We start from the raw sequence: 18,426 nt of genomic DNA, 5'->3' as shown, positions 1-18,426 counted from the left end.
CCTCTGCGGTGCTGGGGACTTTCTGTAATCAACTTTAAAAGAATTGAGTCAAAGTCCGGTTCAAATGCAAAACAAAGAACTTTACTCAATACATTTGCAGAACATTCTTGTCAGAATCAACATAAACATCAGGCTCCATACAGTACACATCCTGCATCTTCCCTGTACTCAGTTCCACATCCTTCATTCAGATTAATTAATCATTCAGATTACGGGGTAATAACGCCCCGGATCTGAGAGCTTCTGCCCATGCAATGATCTGCCACATCTTGAACCATCTGTGCCCTGTACTTTCCTGGACCACTTCCTTTCCTCCACTCCAAGCAGTTGTAACTCTGCTGCTGTACACTGTCCTTCTATCCCTATAGGACTCTGAATGGCTGTGTTCTCCACTTAAAATGTTACGTGACTGCTGCAGTGTCCAGGGTCTAGAGCCCATGTGGACGTTTCGGGTGCCTAGGCCCTCTGACTCTCTAAGGGAAATGTTCCAAGCTTACCACACAGCAGCCACTCTTACAGTTAACCATTTACTTACACTATGTTACTAATTATAAATCAGTAAATCAATGACACCATATATACAGTTTACAAAGTGGTAATACACTGATTTGTATAGCAGTACCAATGGGGAATAGTGATAATACACGTTTGCGTAGCAGTACCATTCTCCAGCAATATTAAGTGACATATCAAAGAACAACATTAACTATTGCTTATACAATATCTTGTACACAAGTGGACATGACCATAACATAATGGTACAGGGATGGCAGGTACTTCATGCATAGCTGATCCCCTAAATTCCTCCTTCCTTAAATTTGGTCACCCTCGACCAAGCATTTTATAAAACTTTAATTCTGTACAGATAATACTCCATGCAGGGAGTGACATGAAAATAAGACAATAAAACCAGCTCCGTATGGGCCGAGTCCACAAAATGCAGTAAAACATATGTACGATATACAGCTCATTATTCAAAAGCCCAGCGTCCTTTGAGGTAGAGCTACCCCTTCCTTTGAAAAGAGCACAGTTCACAAAAGAGAAGACCTAAGCATTAGGTCAACAGTCTTTAAGGGGAAAGCGTCCCCCTCCCTTTAAACTGAGCAGTGCCCTTGAATGCCAAGTGCACTGCCTATCCTGGAAACAGTCTGTCGCTGCAGTCGCACAATAGTTAGGGCTCAGTCCTTGGGCAAATTCCTGCTTTTTAGCAGAAAGGGCACAACAGGTGCAACAAAAACACACAAAAGAAAAACAAAAAATGTATTGATTATTCACTTAGGCCGTCCGGCCGTATTATACCCTCCTCTTGGGGTACTTCAAGGCTTCAATGCCCACAGGGACGTGGAAGGGTCGAATTTACTTTAAGTCATATGTCATTTTTTTTTTCAGCAGCAAAGTTTCAAAGAATCAGCGGCGCACATCCCGAACCGTTGCATTAGTGGCTGAATCCCACGCCCGGTTTTGAGCTGAGGAAGACTATGCAGCCGCAGAAGTCATGGTCTGCCATGGAAGGATGGTAGCCCAAGGGGTAGGTGCTGCTGACGCTTGCTCCGGGCCCAGAAAAAGTCCCAGGTCATCCTCGCTGCAGAGGGTAACCGAGACCATGTAGTACCCTCGAGGTCAGTCCTCTTAGAAGGACATCCGGTCTCCTTCCTGCAGTGGTTTGCCAAACTTGCCTGACGCCGCATTTACATATATCTTGGAATCAGTCCCTTCTTCCTGAATAAAGCTGTACCCCTTTTCTATGTTGGTATATACAATCCAGCCACGGGTACGTCAGCCAGCCAAAGTGCCTCCTCCAGGTTGTCACAGCTCGGCCCAGACCTCCTTCTCCCACTGCTTCTTCTGCTTAATGACATCTTCCACCCAGGCAGCCTGCCTGGGAGTGCAAAAAGGGCCCTCCACTGATGGAGGAAAATAGGAGGCACCCAGGGACATGACAGCAATGGAAACGGGTTGGGCCTCTGCTGGACAGGGAGGTGGCACTGATCTCCCTTCTGTGATGTGTGGTCGGACGACTGCCTCTGCAACAGGGACCCGTGAGTGAGACTATCCCTCAGGAGTCAGGGGCTGAGGAGCACTCAAGGATTCAGGAGCTGGATTGATGGCTGTACCCGTCCCGGGACCACTGGATCCTTCTGCGGATGCGCCTGCGCAGGCAGCAGGTAAATAAAGCTCAGACCTGTCCTCGGCTTCCGACAGCTGTTCTTCCAGGGTGGATGCCAGTTCCGATTCCCGCTGAGTCAACAACATGGGTTCCATATGGCAGGATTCCTCCCTCTGACGTCAGGATGCTGGTTCCGCATAGTGTTCCAGTCTCTCGGAGAAGATGTCTCCGCCGGCTGCTGACTCTGCGCCTTAGGCAAATCTAGGAGTGGGTAAGTGGAGTCCTCCGCAATTTCTTCCCATGGTCTGCCTGGCCAAGTTCTGGCATCTTCCTGCCGCCACCTCCACTCCATGCGTCCTGTGCCTCAGCAGCTACTGGGGGCAGGAGTGCTCCATCACTGCCGGTCTAGGATCACACAATGGTGCCTCACAGCTGCTCCCAGGTTTTCCTTCTAGGCCCCACCCATTTCCAGCTGAGGACTTCTCTGACAGCTCCTCACATTTGCTGGAATTCTGTAGAGGAGGGAAAGGTCTTCTTTTCTTCATTCACACCCACCAGGGGCGGACTGGGGAATATCAACAGGTGGATTTTAGCACCAATACTGTACTGTTACGCCCACAAAGGAGGAGGTTCTGTTGTTGTCTTCTTCAACGCCATTTCCTGACATCTTCATGGCCACCATCTTGGCCACCACAACATTGTCAGTTTCTTTCACGGTATAAGTCAAGTCCAATTTGTTAGTCACTTCAGGCATTTCAAAAGCATCCTCAAAATCTTCATCACTGTTCTCTTTGGTCACAACAGTGGCACTCAAATCATCATCATCATTCTTTCTTTGTGGTTCCTCCGCATTGTGAGGTAGTCGCATCCTGCCGACTACGCTAAATATCAGGTTTGGCCAGGACTGTAGTCATGGCTGAGGACACCAGGGCCTTTGTGTCCTGGCCTCCCCTCACAGAAAAATAACATTCTTCCGTCAGCATACCTGTGTCTTCTCTCACCACACCATCAGAGACTCTTCTGCGGTGCTGGGGATTTTCTGTAATCGACTTTACAAGAATTGAGTTACAGTCCGGTTCAAATGCAAAACAAAGAAATTTACTCAATACACTTTGCAGCACATTCTTGTCAGAATCAACATAAACATCAGGCTCCATACAGTACATATCCTGTATCTTCCCTGTTCTCAGTCCCACGTCCTTCAGTACATTACGGAGGTACTGCAGCGTTCTGCTTTTCCAGACTCACTATTTCTGGAGTTCCACTCATCTGTTTTGCTCCAGATCTAAGAGATTCTGCCCATGCAATGATCTGCCACATCTTGAACCACCTGCACCCTGTAATTTCCCGGACCGCTTCCTTTCCTCCACTCCAAGCTGCTATAATTCTGCTGCTGTACACTGTTCTTCTGTCCCTATAGGACTCTGAATGGCAGTGATCTCCACCTAAAATGTTATGTGACTGCTGTGGTGTCCTGGGCCTAGAGCCTGTGTGATGCTTTGGGCGCCTAGACCCTTCAGACTCTCTAAGTGAAACATTCTTAGCTTACCACACAGCAGCCCCTCCTACAGTTAACCATTTACTTACACTATGTTATTAATTATACCATACATAATATAGTGCCCCTCATCTAGTGGCCAAAATAGCATCTACACTTTCCATATTATAGTGAATACAACAGTAAATCAATTACACCATATATACAGTTTACGAAAAGTGGTAATACACTGATTTGTGTAGCAGTACCAATGAGGAATAGTGGTAATACACATGTTTGTGTAGCAGTACTAATCATCAGCAATATTAAGTGACATATCAAAGAACAACATTAACTATTGCTTATACAATATCTTGTACACAAGTGGATATGATCATAACATAATGGTACCGGGATGGCAGGTACATCATGCATAGCCCACCCCCCTACACTAGCACCTGCTCTGTTACTGTGCAATGTGCACAAAGACAGTGCACTATCTAGCTGGAAAAAACACCATTGGAGGAAACCCTCCACTACACTAAACAAAAAAAACACCAGAACACAGGCAGGGATGCTTACCTGTTCAAGGCCTCCAACAATTGCACTACCCAGGGTGCACCAGGCCAAAATGAAGATAGCAAAAAACACAGCTGCAAATAATACCGATGCAGCCAACCTACAATCAGGAATTGGCTGCTTGGAGCACCCGTGCAAAAAAATAGTCTGTATGTGGCATGTTCACACAGGAATGCAAAGTATATGGTGAAAAGCCTATTAATGACGCCATATATATAGCGGGCTAACCATGATGCATCCTGTGTGAACAGAGGCCACAGTGTACAGAGCCATCTAGGGCCCAGGCGCACCCTGGAAAAATGTACAGTGCACCAAAAACATAACAATGTATGCAAGGTATTGGTTGATATTATGGCCACAATATTGAAGCTGCCAACCCACGTCAAGGGTCCTTGTATCTTGGCAGTCCTAATCTAAAAAAACACCATTGGAGGAAAGCCTCCACTACACTAAACAAAAAAACACCAGAACACAGGCAGGGATGCTTACCTGTTCAAGGCCTCCAACAATTGCACTACCCAGGGTGCACCAGGCCCAAATGAAGATAGCAAAAAACACAGGTGCAAATAATACCGATGCAGCCAACCTACAATCAGGAATTGGCTGCTTGGAGCACCCGTGCAAAAAAATAGTCTGTATGTGGCATGTTCACACAGGAATGCAAAGTATATGGTGAAAAGCCTATTAATGACGCCATATATATAGCGGGCTAACCATGATGCATCCTGTGTGAACAGAGGCCACAGTGTACAGAGCCATCTAGGGCCCAGGCGCACCCTGGAAAAATGTACAGTGCACCAAAAACATAACAATGTATGCAAGGTATTGGTTGATATTATGGCCACAATATTGAAGCTGCCAACCCACGTCAAGGGTCCTTGTATCGGTATTATTTGCACCTGTGTTTTTTGCTATCTTCATTTGGGCCTGGTGCACCCTGGATAGTGCAATTGTTGGAGGCCTTGAACAGGTAAGCATCCCTGCCTGTGTTCTGGCACTATCTAGCTGGCTCAGATCAGTAGTAAGGAGCTGGTAACAGAGCGTACTGTCAGTGCACATTGTTGGACAAATACTCTGCTTGCAGAGACCAGCACCCCTGCCACCACAAGTGACAAAGCAGGTACTAGAAAATAGTGTAGAATATGGTATTAAATGGATTCAATTTAGGATGAAAATTAAGGTCCCAGTAGACAGACTTGATGACTTCATCGTGCCAGGACCTGATGTCCTGTGCTTGCCCTGGCCTGTGGCCTGATATCTCTGTGTTAGTCCAACCACACCTTACCACTGTCTGTCAGTGGACTCACTGGGGTTGAGTATCTTATATGATTATTTTTTATTTTACTATAATGTTGTGTAAGGGTCATCACACAGTGTGTGGTCATATTAAAGTGGCCTTCATACATAGCGGGAGCCATGAAACAGTCTGAGGTCTACTAAGAGGCCATCATACAGTGTGTAATTTACCAAGGGGGCCATCATACAGCATGGGGCTGCTAAGGGGGACAACTGACTGTGTATAAGGAAGCAATAGGGACATCATGATATATATAGGCGATCTGTTGGGCATCATACCATGTGTAGGGATCTGTGGGGACATCATGCTGTATAGAGGGGAGCTGTGGGCTCCATTAGGGGCTTCTAAGCATGACCTCATACAGCGTGGAGGCATCTAATGGGGACCTCATGCAGAGTGGTGGATATTAAGGCAGTCATGATACAGTGTGGGGTCTACTAAGGGGCCTATCATACATTGTAGAGCTTATTAAGTTATTAAGGGGCCATTTTAAAGTGTGGGGCTACTAAAGGTACAGCATAATGTCTATAAGGGAACTGTGGGGACATCATTCTATGTATAGGTGAGCTGTGGGGACATCATGCTGTGAATAGGATTCTGTGATGACATCATAATGTATAGAGGGGAGCTGTGTAGCCATCATAGCAGGTTAATACCATTTTTTCTGATGACAGGTTCCCTTTAAGAATCATTATTGTTGTAGGAGCACTAAGGGTATTATGACTGCTAAAGGGGCACACATAGGTGACATTATTACTTTCTAAGTGGCAAAATGTGGTAGTTTTGTCTAGGGCACTCGCACAGGTCATTATTATTTTCTAATATTTGTTGCACACTCTTGAAAAGTAAAATATGGCATTAAGATTCCTATTTGACAACCAAATCCATTCTGCCATTTGTTTGGATCTTTTTATTGGCTGTGCAGATGGATATTGTAAATTCTAACTGGGACTGACCATGTATGTGTCACATACACCAAACTGGTGGCACCTTGCAGAGAGGATAAATGGAGAATAGTTTGGTATGTTTACGACACACCTATGAGTCTTAAACCAGAAAAATATAATGGGAATTTTAAATGCTGATATATTTAATTTATTTAGTGTTTAGTGTCACTTATATTGTTTGTGTATAATTTTCAGCTGAATGCGCTTCCTGTTTTTACAGAGACAGAAAAATAAATAACTTATAATTAGTGATAGGCGAATCCCTGGATGTTCGGGTCCTTCAGGTTAGGCCAAGCATCTAAAAAAAAGTTGAGTTCAGGTACCAGAATGGTACTCAAATCCGAATCCAGACCCCATTCAGATGAATGGGGGTCTGAACATCTGCTTGACAGTGCAGCAAACACAGGTAGTAAGATTGTTATTAAGATTATTATTATCTGTTTCGGTGGTAAGATTATTATTATTAATAATTACTCAGATTGCCATCTGAGTAATTATTATTAGTCAGATGAAAGCGTGAGCAAGCAGCTGTGACCGGCGGTAAAAAGTTTACCTCCGGTAACACGCATCAGCTTATAAGAGAGTACTACTCCCACAGCTTACACCTGTTGTTACTGAAAACAGTGAGAGCAGGCATTCATGATGGGAGTATTCATCAGCTGGCACTTGCTTTATAAATAAATAAATACATTTTTTTAAAAAGATATGATGTGGGGTGTCTTCTATTTATGATAACCAGTGCAAGCAAAACTGACAGCTGCGGGCTGCAAGCCTCAGCTCGCACCAGCACTTCAGTATGAGCCGGGACGATGAACTTCAATTGCAGGGGTGGCCAATGGGTACCCAAATGAACAGTGAGGCCAGATTGCGGTGCTTAACTGCGACGGTCAGTGATTGACAATTGTTTTTAATAGGTTAGCAGTGATGTCTGGTAGCTCCAATCACTGCTATTACACTCCCTGACATTCCGCATGACATATCTATATCTATATATATAATTGTCTAAGGGTTTTTCCGTCTGTCTGTCTGTCTGTCCCATTTATTCATTCACTGATTGGTCGAGGCCGCCTGGGCCTCGACCAATCAGCGACGGGCACAGTATCGACGTAGAAATCCCGCATCTCTGATTGGTCGAGGCCGCCAGGCCTCGACCAATCAGCGACGGGCACAGCATGGCAACGATGATGTCATAATGGAAATCCCGCATCTCTGATTCGACGGGCGACGGGCACAGTATCGACGTAGATGTCATATTGGTTGCCATGGCGACGATGATGTCATAAAGGTTGCCTCGACCAATCAGCGACGGGCACAGTCTGCTGCAAATTCTGAAATCATCATTGTCCACACACTACGGGGACATGCATATTCTAGAATACCCGATGCGTTAGAATCGGGCCACAGTCTAGTATATATATAATTGTCTAAGGGTTTTTCTGTCTGTCTGTCTGTCCTGGAAATCCCGCATCTCTGATTGGTCGAGGCCACCAGGCCTCGACCAATCAGCGACGGGCACAGCATGGCGACGATGATGTCATAAAGGTTGCCTCGACCAATCAGCGACGGGCACAGTCTGCCGCGAATTCTGGAATCATCATTGTCCATATACTACGGGGACATGCATATTCTAGAATACCCGATGCGTTAGAATCGGGCCACAATCTAGTATATATATATATATATATATATATATATATATATATATATATATCCATCAAGGTGTGTTAAGAGGTTAAATAAGCAAGGAGGTCTTTCTCATTTGTACTTTTCTGTATGTCAATCATATTCAACCAGGAAAATGGAATAGAAGAAAAATAATAATTAAAGCTCACATTTTTAACTTTCATCATATCTAGAGGTATTTTAAGTAGATTAATGTTGGTTAAGTATTATCTATATGAACATAAACATTTATATTATCATATCTTAGGGATAAGAAACACATTTATAATTAGAAAAATAGTATATGGATTAAAGGCACTCCTATCACATTAAATATGACAGAAATGTTGCAAAATGTGTATTAAAACAAATAAGCATCTGGTATGTATTATATTTCAGAAATGCAGAATTATAAAATTGTTGTTTCCAAGTTTGCATGGAAGATATATCAAAAGAGGCATCAACAAGTTAATTCAAAATGCAAATTATATATTTTTTAATAATAATTAGTGCATATGAATATTGTCTCCTTAATACTATTGATGATGGGGAGACATCAATGGCTAAAAAGTCTTGACTTTATTAAATAGCAGAGATGAGTGAATGATGTTGTTGGTTAATTTGTTGATTTGCCAGTCAATAAAATACAATAGAATAATAGAAGAATAAATTTACTAATTACTTTCTGCCAGTTGCCAAAAAAATATTAGACCTAGTTAATTGATCTTCAATGCATCTTAACAGTCATTAAAAATGCAATACATTTGCACACCATAGTCCAATACACCTGCTCCTTTATACAAATATCTTATCAGCCCATCAATGCACAAAAGCAAGCAGGCTTTGCCATAAAGGGCAGTTGTTTTTAATCCCAAATGACATAAATGGGGTATGAAATATGAACGGGATGACTTTGCATGTAAATGTTTGTTTGCATAAGACAAAATTAGATTATTCTACACAACAACCTGAAATCCATATTTTGTTGCATATTCTGTGACAAAAACCCACGTGAGAACCTGTCTCAAATTATTTTCTTATTGTTTTCAATAAGAAATCTACATTAAGATATTTGCTAAGGGTGTTTGCACGTTTGTGTGCATGTGCGTCGGTGTGCATACGTGTGTGTGTAATGTACACTGCTGTGATCTACTTTTACTCACACAAAAAATGCAATGATGAGAAAAGCACAGGCATGAGAAGAAGGGTTAATGTTAGCAGTATTCTCTGAATGCTGATGAGTATTACTACGTCACGTTGCACAGGCGCTCTGTGTTGGAACAAAGACACACAGCCACACACACAAATACAATAACATACAAAAATACACAGATTCTCCTGCATACAACTGCAGGATTACACACGTAGGCATAAGATTTGTTTACTGTATTTTCTACAAAACCCTTTACCAATTATATGCTGTCTATCGTCACCAATAAATGTAAATCCTGGCATTAAGAAATGTTCTTCCTTGCACATAGCATTTAGAGGCTGCAGTCTGCTTACGAGCTGCTTCCATATCAGGGAGAAAACCAGTGATGGGAGGTGGTGCTGAAATAGACAGCTCCCTGTTCCAGAACAGCACTGAGCATCGGAGAGCTAAAGGAGGGACGTGGTGCTGAAAGAACAGCTCCATAGATGAGAACACACAGAGCAGTGGAGACATAGAGGAGGGACATAGTGCTGAGACAACAGCTCCATACCCAAACACTGGCCAGATAGAAACCAGAGGGATGTGGTGCTGAAAGAACAGCTCCTGAACCTTTCAGAGAGTATATTGAACTAGTCAGGGCGCAACTAGAGTCTGATGTTAGTCAATGGAACTCTCTAGTCACATATATTCATTTGTAGCTAATTCCCAATGAATTTCTTCTGCTTTAGATGCCCTGTCCACAACAGGCTGTTGGGTTGCAGCTGTACATTGCTGTGGAGCTAAAGGATCATCTTCAAATGTATCAGATGCTTTGTCTTGTACTACATGATGTGCCACTTGGTTTCTTCCATTCTGGACGGCTCTGTTGGGGCTCAGTGTAAATGAGAGACTTCACTTGGGATGCCCTGATGCTGGATCTCCACAGATTTCATGGCGGTGGCACGAAAAATCAAAACTTTGCTGACTGTGAATATTTTAGTTTTTGTGGGGATCATCCTGTTTTCAGTTTACTGCAGGATCCAGGACAGATCCCAGGAGCTTGTGCAGATTGTGAGAAGTTCTGACCGCAGAGTAAGGAGCAGAAACACCAAAGTGGGAGCTTTGGTTGACAGAGAGTCTATACTGCAAAGACTGGATCACCTAGAAGAAGTAGTTTATAACCAACTAAATGGTAAGATGATCTCTGTATTTCATTGAATTGTCAATCTTAAAGCCGGATTTCTTAGTGTTTATTTGTTGTACTTTCTGGGCCTCTCTATGTCATTTAGTTGGATGTCTTTATTTCAGAGCTTCATATTTGATATCCCTGGATATAAAAGTAAATGTATTATTAACATCAAATAGATGTATACACTAAAATACATTTGAAAAACACATTATTAATGCTGTGTGGGATTCATAAAAGATACAGATTTCACTTTGGATATAAAAATGCAGTTTATTCATTGAAAGTGTGATCTAAATACATTAATCTGCAAAATACAATGTGTCAATATTGTACTGCTAAGATTTGGGTGTTCGTGTGTGTGTTTGATACATTTTATACAAAGGTTAAACCAGCCATACTTCCATGCTTCCATCGCAGAAAATTGATTGCATTTGTTTCCCTGTGTAGGCATGTCCATTGACCTTGGACAAATGCCTGCACTCTTACATGGAATGGTTTTTGGATGTTTGATTGCATGTAATTAATAGAAAGGCTATTGCTATTTGAAATAAGAATTTAAAGTAGTAGATCATTTAAGCAGAAACACTCCCTTTGATGATGGATAGACAATTACTTAATAGCGCTGCTAAATGTTGGTGAGTGCAGTGAGCAATAACATTCATTTAGTGTAAAAGGATTTAAAATCAAAAGGTCATAGTGGAAAAAGGTCCTGAGGAATCCTGGTACTTAGTGGTTCATAGATATAGACTTTCAATCAACTGTTAAACAGTGTTGTATCTTTCTATTTTTTTAAATGTCTACATAATAAACCTACCGGTCTTGATTCTGTAAATCAAATACAATTGAAACAAAGATATCTATTGCAAGGTATCTTTCCTAGCTCACCAAAGACACAAAAGAAGACAAACTCTGCTTTTAAATAATCTTTTTCTTAAGGTTTGGAATGGAAAAATGTCCTTCAGATACCAAAGAGGTTAATGATGACAAGACCATCTACCTGAGTTATACTGCTCTTAGGAGTGAGAGGAATGTTTGATTCACAAACCATTGATTTATTGACTTGCTGTATTATGTAGTATTGCCATGTATGCACAAGTATTGAGGGACACATTGTTTAGCAATGGGTAGAAGATTTAGATATTGAATATAGAATATAGAATTTCATTAACTGCCAGTTTATTCAAGCCTATAAATACATATATTTATATATATATATATATATATATATATATATATATATATATATATATATATATGTGTATATATACTGTATATATAAACATGTATATGTATGTATGTTACTTTAGTTAGTTTCTGATATACTTCTTCATAATATACAGTTAAAACATTAGAAGCTAAAACGTTTACTGCATAAAAAACGCATCTTAAAGAGTACTTTTTCTTTAATATTTTCCCTTTCTTATGTGTCCTGCAAATCAATTGGATCCAGGTCCCGAGACCACCAATGATCACTCAAAAAATTGCTTGGATGCACACTGCTCAGCAGGCAGAAGTGCTGAGCTCCGGAATGACAGTACACACAAAGTGGGCACATGCTCAATAAAAAGTCTATCAACCTGCACACTGCTCTGTGCACACGGTCATTCAAAAGCTCAGATCTTCAGCCTCCTGAGCAGTTCACTTTTGAGCCTTTTTTAGTAATTTGGTGGGGCTCAAGATCTTGGGACCTGTACCCTACCTCTATCAAGGCAAAAAAAATATTCAAAAGAATAAAAGAAGGAAACTGTTTTAAGCATAATATAATCATTTAGCAACTATTAGTGATGAGCGAATATACTCGTTACTCGAGATTTCTCAAGCATGCTTGGGTGATTTCCGAGTATTTTTTAGTGCTCGAAGTTTTAGTTTTTCTCGCCGCAGCTGACTGATTTACATCTGTTAGCCAGCATAAGTACATGTGGGGGTTGCCTGGTTGCTAGGGAATCCCCACATGTACTTATGCTGGCTAACAGCTGTAAATCATTCAGCAGCGGCAAGAAAAACTAAATCTCCGAGCACTAAAAAATACTTGGAGGACACCCGAGCGTACTCAGGAAATCTTGAGTAACGAGTATATTCGCTCATCACTAGCAACTATCTATCAAAACACATCACTGTAAAAGTATTATGTTTTAACATTCCATAAATCATTTCGAGTTTTGTAGTTTGTTTCACATATTATTATGTAGTTTGTAAATCTGTAAAGAATAAGTTAGTGAGGGAGGAAACGTCTCCTTGCATGCAAATCAAAGTCTACAAATCTAGGGTTATTTTAGTAGTACTCCACAAAGCAAGAATTTGTTACGGATCTTATGATGGCTTTATTAAGGTTTCTCAATAGAAGTTGCCAGTGGGATTGCATAGCATGCATACTGTGCTTTACAGATAGATTTTAGTACGTTCTAAAAGTGGCTGTAGAGTAGGACTTGTTCACTTGGCACAGTTACTGTATACTGTTTTCCTTCAACTTTAATAAGCTGTGATCAGTCGAAACTCTTGTCTCTGAAATAGATATCTTCTGCTTTAGTTGAATTTTCCAAAGGCATAAAGTACCATATGGCTTAAAAAGCTTGTAAAGTTTAGACAGTGTCACGTGATGAACTTCAGCAACTAAGACCTACAGTAAGTAAAAGAAGTGTAATCCAGTAAAACATGTGAACCAAGAGGTGCAACATGGGCTGTTTTACCCCTCAATTCTTAGATAAAATAAAATATACTATGCAAACTGTGGAATGAACTGACTATATTTTAAGATTAGACCTTTTTTTTATAGCTATAAAATTGCATTCTGCTCTACAACCATACCAAATTGTTACGATGGTTTATAATAATATTGCTAAAATAAAATTATGGAAACAAAACTGCCTTTAAAAGTTAAAAAAATATGTCTTTCATATTTTTAAAAAGGTTATTTTATGCAAATGTTGTATCACTATGAGCAGAATAGTTTCTGCAGGTTTGACCTATCTGTCAAATCCATAAAGAAATATTCTTACAAGTTTTTAATTGCTTCCAAGTTAGATGCATAACAAATAAAACAAAAAAAAAACAACCTATATTTAAAGCAATTGTTTTAAGTCCATAAATATTTTACTGATTTAACATAAAGTCTACCATAATTTTGGATATTTGGCTTCTGTGTTCTATTGGAAGCTTTTTAGATTTCCCTATTGTACTGATTTACAGTAAATAATTGCTTTGTCATCAGTAGCTAGATGTAATGGAAATTTATGTGATGACACCTCTAAAAAAAGAGCAGTTTTGTTCAAGATTCAATTTTTAGCAATACACGTGTAATCAGTATAATGTACTATACAAATATGAAACAGAATCCATTGCACAGAATACCAATGTTGAATTTCTGAGAAAATAAATTCCTATTTTTATGAGGCCTGTAACATGCTGTGTGATAATTGTGTACATGCATGATAGGATCTCCAAATATATAAAACATTTGGCTTGCCAACAGGACAATAATTTAATAGGATAGGATTACTTTTATGGCCAGATGTACATAAATTTTGTCAGATACAGTATTTAGTGGAGACATCTATGTATTAGCATTGTAGCTTTATAATTTCAGCAAGATAAATATGGAAATTATCTAGAGGGGTTTTTTCTTCTTGTAAGAAAACATAAACTTTCTGGCCTATGGCTCATCAGCCTCTCCACGAGCATATGCTGCATAATAAATATAGCCAGCATGGCTGTAGGGTCATATAACCAGATAAAGCCGAATATAATCTCTAGGTATTGGTCAGCTAGAAAGGCAGATTTAGACTTTTCAAAACTGTTTTTTGGTTACTTAAGTGACAAATATGGTAGATGGTGCTCAAATGGAGATATGTGTCAAAAAGTTGATGTGCTATATTGGATTTTGGTTGCTCATGCTAAATAACAGAGCTACATCCCATCAATAGAAGACAAAATTTAGCAAAAGATCATGGCAGAGTTAAATTTGTTTTTTGTTTTTTAACTTATATCATGGCGTTATCAATTAAGTCATAAGTTCACAGAACAAAACATTAACAACTAGCCATCTGAAATCCCAAACACAGAGATCAACATGATATGACATTACAGCTGTTGTAAAACTACGTTTCAGCATGCCCTGACAGCTTAACACTTTTAGAACTGTTGGCCTGCTGCAGATTGCTGACCCATTCCCTGATGTACACTGATGAGCAAAAGGGTAACAATGTTTTGACTTTCAGGCTCCATATCTCACCGTCCACTACTACTTCAAATATGAGACTAAGATCATTTTGCAGACAATCTTCTTGGCTATCTCATTCACAAATTTGACTTGCAACTATTTAGCTTAGATTAGTTATGCAGATTCTTGTCATGTCACTGCATTGTTACTGTTTTGCTCCTGGTGGTGAAAAAATCATTTTCTTCCTGTTTACTACAAAATACAACCTGTTCTCACATTCCCTAACAGCTAAATGTGTTATTAGGTTGATTCCCAAGCAAAATGGCACTTGTTTGAATCAAGGAACAGCCATCAAGAGGATTTCCCAAGAAAAAGGAAGCAGCATCATTCGGCTCATGAATAGCGGTCTCTCGCCCAAGAAAATTGCCAAACTGCATCACGTAAGTGCCATGACAGAGGGAAGACTATGAAATGAAGTCTGTCCATCCACTCAAAAGCCAAGAGGTGTACATCCAAGCAAAACATCGGATTCAACAAGTCGAATCATCCTAAGGTCTATGTTGTGAATTCTGTTCTTGGGCTCCCTCCGGTGGTTGTTGGTGGTAGTGCAGTTGTCTCTGGGTTGTAATCCAGGGAAGGTGTTTCTGCTGATTGCAGCTCTACTAGGTATTTAGGTGTGCAGTATCCATTAGTCCTTGCCAGTTGTCCATTGTTCTTGGAGGGATTGCATCTCTCTCTGGCTCCTCACGTCCTGCTGTCAATTCAGCTAAGATAAGTGTCTGATTTTTTGTCTCTGCAGCACACATGCAGTGTGCTTTACAATTCAGTGCAATTCATTGTGTTTTTGTCCAGCTTAGACTTTGTTTGGATTTTTCTGTCATGCTGGATTCTCTGGAGATGCAGATATACATTCTATGTCTTTAGTTAGATGTAGAATATTTGTATTATCTGCTGTGGATATTTTTAGGGTTTTAATACTGACCGCTTAGAATTCTGTCCTATCCTTTTCTATTTAGCTAGAAGTGCCTCTTTTGCTAAATCCTGTTTTCTGCCTGCGTGTGTCTTTCCTCTTATACTCACAGTCAATATTTGTGGGGGGCTGCCTATTCTGTGGGGTTCCGCTCTGAGGCAAGATAGAATTCCCATTTCCATCTATAGGGGTATTTAGTCCTCCGGCTGTGTCGAGGTGTCTAGGACGTGTTAGGTACATCCCACGGCTACTTCTAGTTGCGGTGTCAGTTTAGGGTTTGCGGTCAGTACAGGTACCACCTACTCCAGAGAACGTCTCATGCGGCTCCAAGGTCAACGGATCATAACAGTCTATCAGTTCTAGCCCGACAAACACACAGTGGAGGTGTTTCATATGCTCCGTAATAGTGAGATCACAGACATCCATGCAAGCACCATGCAACACATGTTACACAGGCCTGGAATGGTGTCCCAAAAAAAGGTGAAGAAGCATTGACCTCAATAAAGTCATAAGATGAAGAGACTCAAGTTTGCAAAAAACTATGAAAAATGGACAATATAAGATTGGATATGGGTGATTTGGATCGATGAAACAAAAGTCAATAGACTAGGCATATGGATCTGGAAGAAACAAGGGGAAAAAGGGCTAACAGATCAACAAACTGAAGGAACTGTCAAGTTCGGGTGGATGAAGCCTGATAATATGGGGTTGTTTCACAGCCAAAGGAGTTGGCTGCTTTACCAGGATTGTCTCAATGCTGAGCTAAACATGAGTATCCTACAAGTCAATTTACTTTGCACACTCGAGTACTATGGGAATGAAAAGAATGACATAGTGGTCCAGCAGGACAATGACCTGAAACATTGGTCGAGATTGTGTACTTGTGGGTAGATTTGAGGAAAAACCTGTATGCATACCCAAGTGAGTTGACCAGTATGCAGCAACTTTGGAAACGTGTAGAAGAGACCTGGGATCAGATTTCCATTGAGATATGTTTGAATGTGTGCGAGAGCATAGCCAGAAGTATTCTGTCAGTGTTGAAAGCCAAAGATGGATTTACAAAACAAGTAACAAAATAATAAAAATAAAAATTTTGATTTTTAGGAGAAAAAACAGTAACAATACAGTGACCTGACAAGAATGTGCATAACTAAGCATATGCTGAGTAAGTGCAAGTCAAATTTGGGTCTTAGATAGCCAAGATGATTGTCTATAAAATGATGGTAGTCTCACATTCAAAACAGTAGTGGATGGTGAGAGGTGAATCATGAAAGGCAAAAGTTTAAAACATTTTTACCCTTTTCATGTCAGTCCAGCCTCTCATCTTATTTATGATGTGTGCTTGCACCTTTCATCCCAACTTCTTCCATATTGATAAATGTGGAGTGTGGGTTTGTAATACCCTGACATAACATGCCCCTTTTCCTGATAGATTTTCTGTGCCAAACCTACACATACATACCATCTTTGCTTTTATTTAACCTTTTATCCGACTTTACATATCTATAGATGTCTAAGATGTTTATGTAGATGCTACTGTACATGTGGCATAGTTTTTTAAGCCATAAGTATAACTATAAATATGAATCACATTACCTAGGTATCTGGATCACAATGTTCTTAATCTGAATCACAAATGATAAGAAAATCACTGTACCCCAACAGTAAGGTACAGTACTTCCACTGCTATAACAGCAACAGTGCTGGGCTGCATTGATACTTTCAATTACCGTATTTTTCTGACCATAAGACACTTTTTCCTCCAAATTTGGGAGGAAAGTGTGGGTGCGTCTTATGGTAGGGATGTAGCATGTGGGGAGGGGGGCAGCAGCGAGTGGGATCGCACTGTTATCCCACTTTAGGAGGCAGAAAAATGTCCCCTCTGCCGGGAATCAGCACTGGGGAAACCATGTGGTCCAGATGATTAAGTGCAGTGAATATTCATTAGCTACTCCCCGCCTGCCTATCAGCTGAGCCTTGAGCCAGGAGCAGAAAATGAATACTGCACTTAAGCAGGGACACATATGGTTTCCTCAGCGCTGATTCCTGCAGCAGCTGGGGAGATCTGTGTGTCCGGGGGAGGAGGAGGCAGCAGCAGCAGGGTCCAGGGGAGAGGAGATCGCTGCGTACCTTCCTGGGCTGGAGCTGAATGCTGTGAAGTGTGCACAAGGAGGACCTGTGATGATGTCAGAAGTGGGCGGGCTGGACCATCACATGGCAGAACAGAGCCCTCCCTCTTCTTGACATCATCACTGGTCTTTCAGACTCCAACACTAGAATCTGCTGGCTTCCATTACCTGTGCTGTGGAAAGGCAACAAGAGGGAGGGCTCTGTGTGTGCAGTCATGGGATGCTTTTACCTCACTACAGGCTGGCTGCCACAATTAAGAGGTTAGTCTTTCCAAAACACAATAACGCACTCTGCCACTCCTTTAGTGAACTATAACTCCCAGCATGTCATAGGATCTGCAGGACATGCTGGGAGTTATAGTTCTCCCATGGGATTTTAAACAGCACTACAGTGTTATTTTGCAGTGCAGGAGTGGTGCTTTCAATATAAGCCCTGTGCCCCCATTCTTATACTCACCCTCCAGCATCTTCATATAGTACTTCACAGACACCACACTGGTCCCGCAGCTTCCAACATAATAACATACTATTATATATAATAACACCACATATAATAGTATGTTATTAAATATTTTACCACATTTTTTTGCTTCAAATATTTTTTTCCCTATTTTCCACCTGTAAAACCTGGGTGCGCCTTATAGTCTGGTGCGTCTTATAGTCCGAAAAATACCGGTACTTTCCGAGTATGACATAATAGCCCCTTAACCATAAAAGCCATAGAGCACAATGAATTCAAGACCTTCTAACTGCTCTCCCTTTACTTTTCTTGTCTTCAAAT

The 18,426-nt window shown here is 40.9% G+C and overlaps 1 protein-coding gene across 2 annotated transcripts in view; it reads left to right on the top strand.

Moving 5' to 3' along the window:
• The first annotated feature begins 9,336 nt into the window (after window positions 1-9,336).
• GALNT9 (polypeptide N-acetylgalactosaminyltransferase 9) overlaps window positions 9,337-18,426 on the top strand; it is a 657,891-nt gene continuing 648,801 nt past the window's right edge. For both annotated transcript variants that reach the window (XR_013223599.1, XM_077293342.1), the window contains exon 1: window positions 9,337-10,393. Coding sequence is in view for 1 of the 2 variants with exons in the window: in XM_077293342.1 (XP_077149457.1) it covers window positions 10,153-10,393 (241 nt within the window). In the remaining variant the exon portion in view is untranslated. The remainder of the gene's footprint in view (window positions 10,394-18,426) is intronic.

This window comes from Ranitomeya variabilis, chromosome 1 (assembly GCF_051348905.1).
Source record: "Ranitomeya variabilis isolate aRanVar5 chromosome 1, aRanVar5.hap1, whole genome shotgun sequence".
NCBI lineage: Eukaryota > Metazoa > Chordata > Amphibia > Anura > Dendrobatidae > Ranitomeya > Ranitomeya variabilis.
This window is presented reverse-complemented; position numbering and strand designations above follow the sequence as displayed.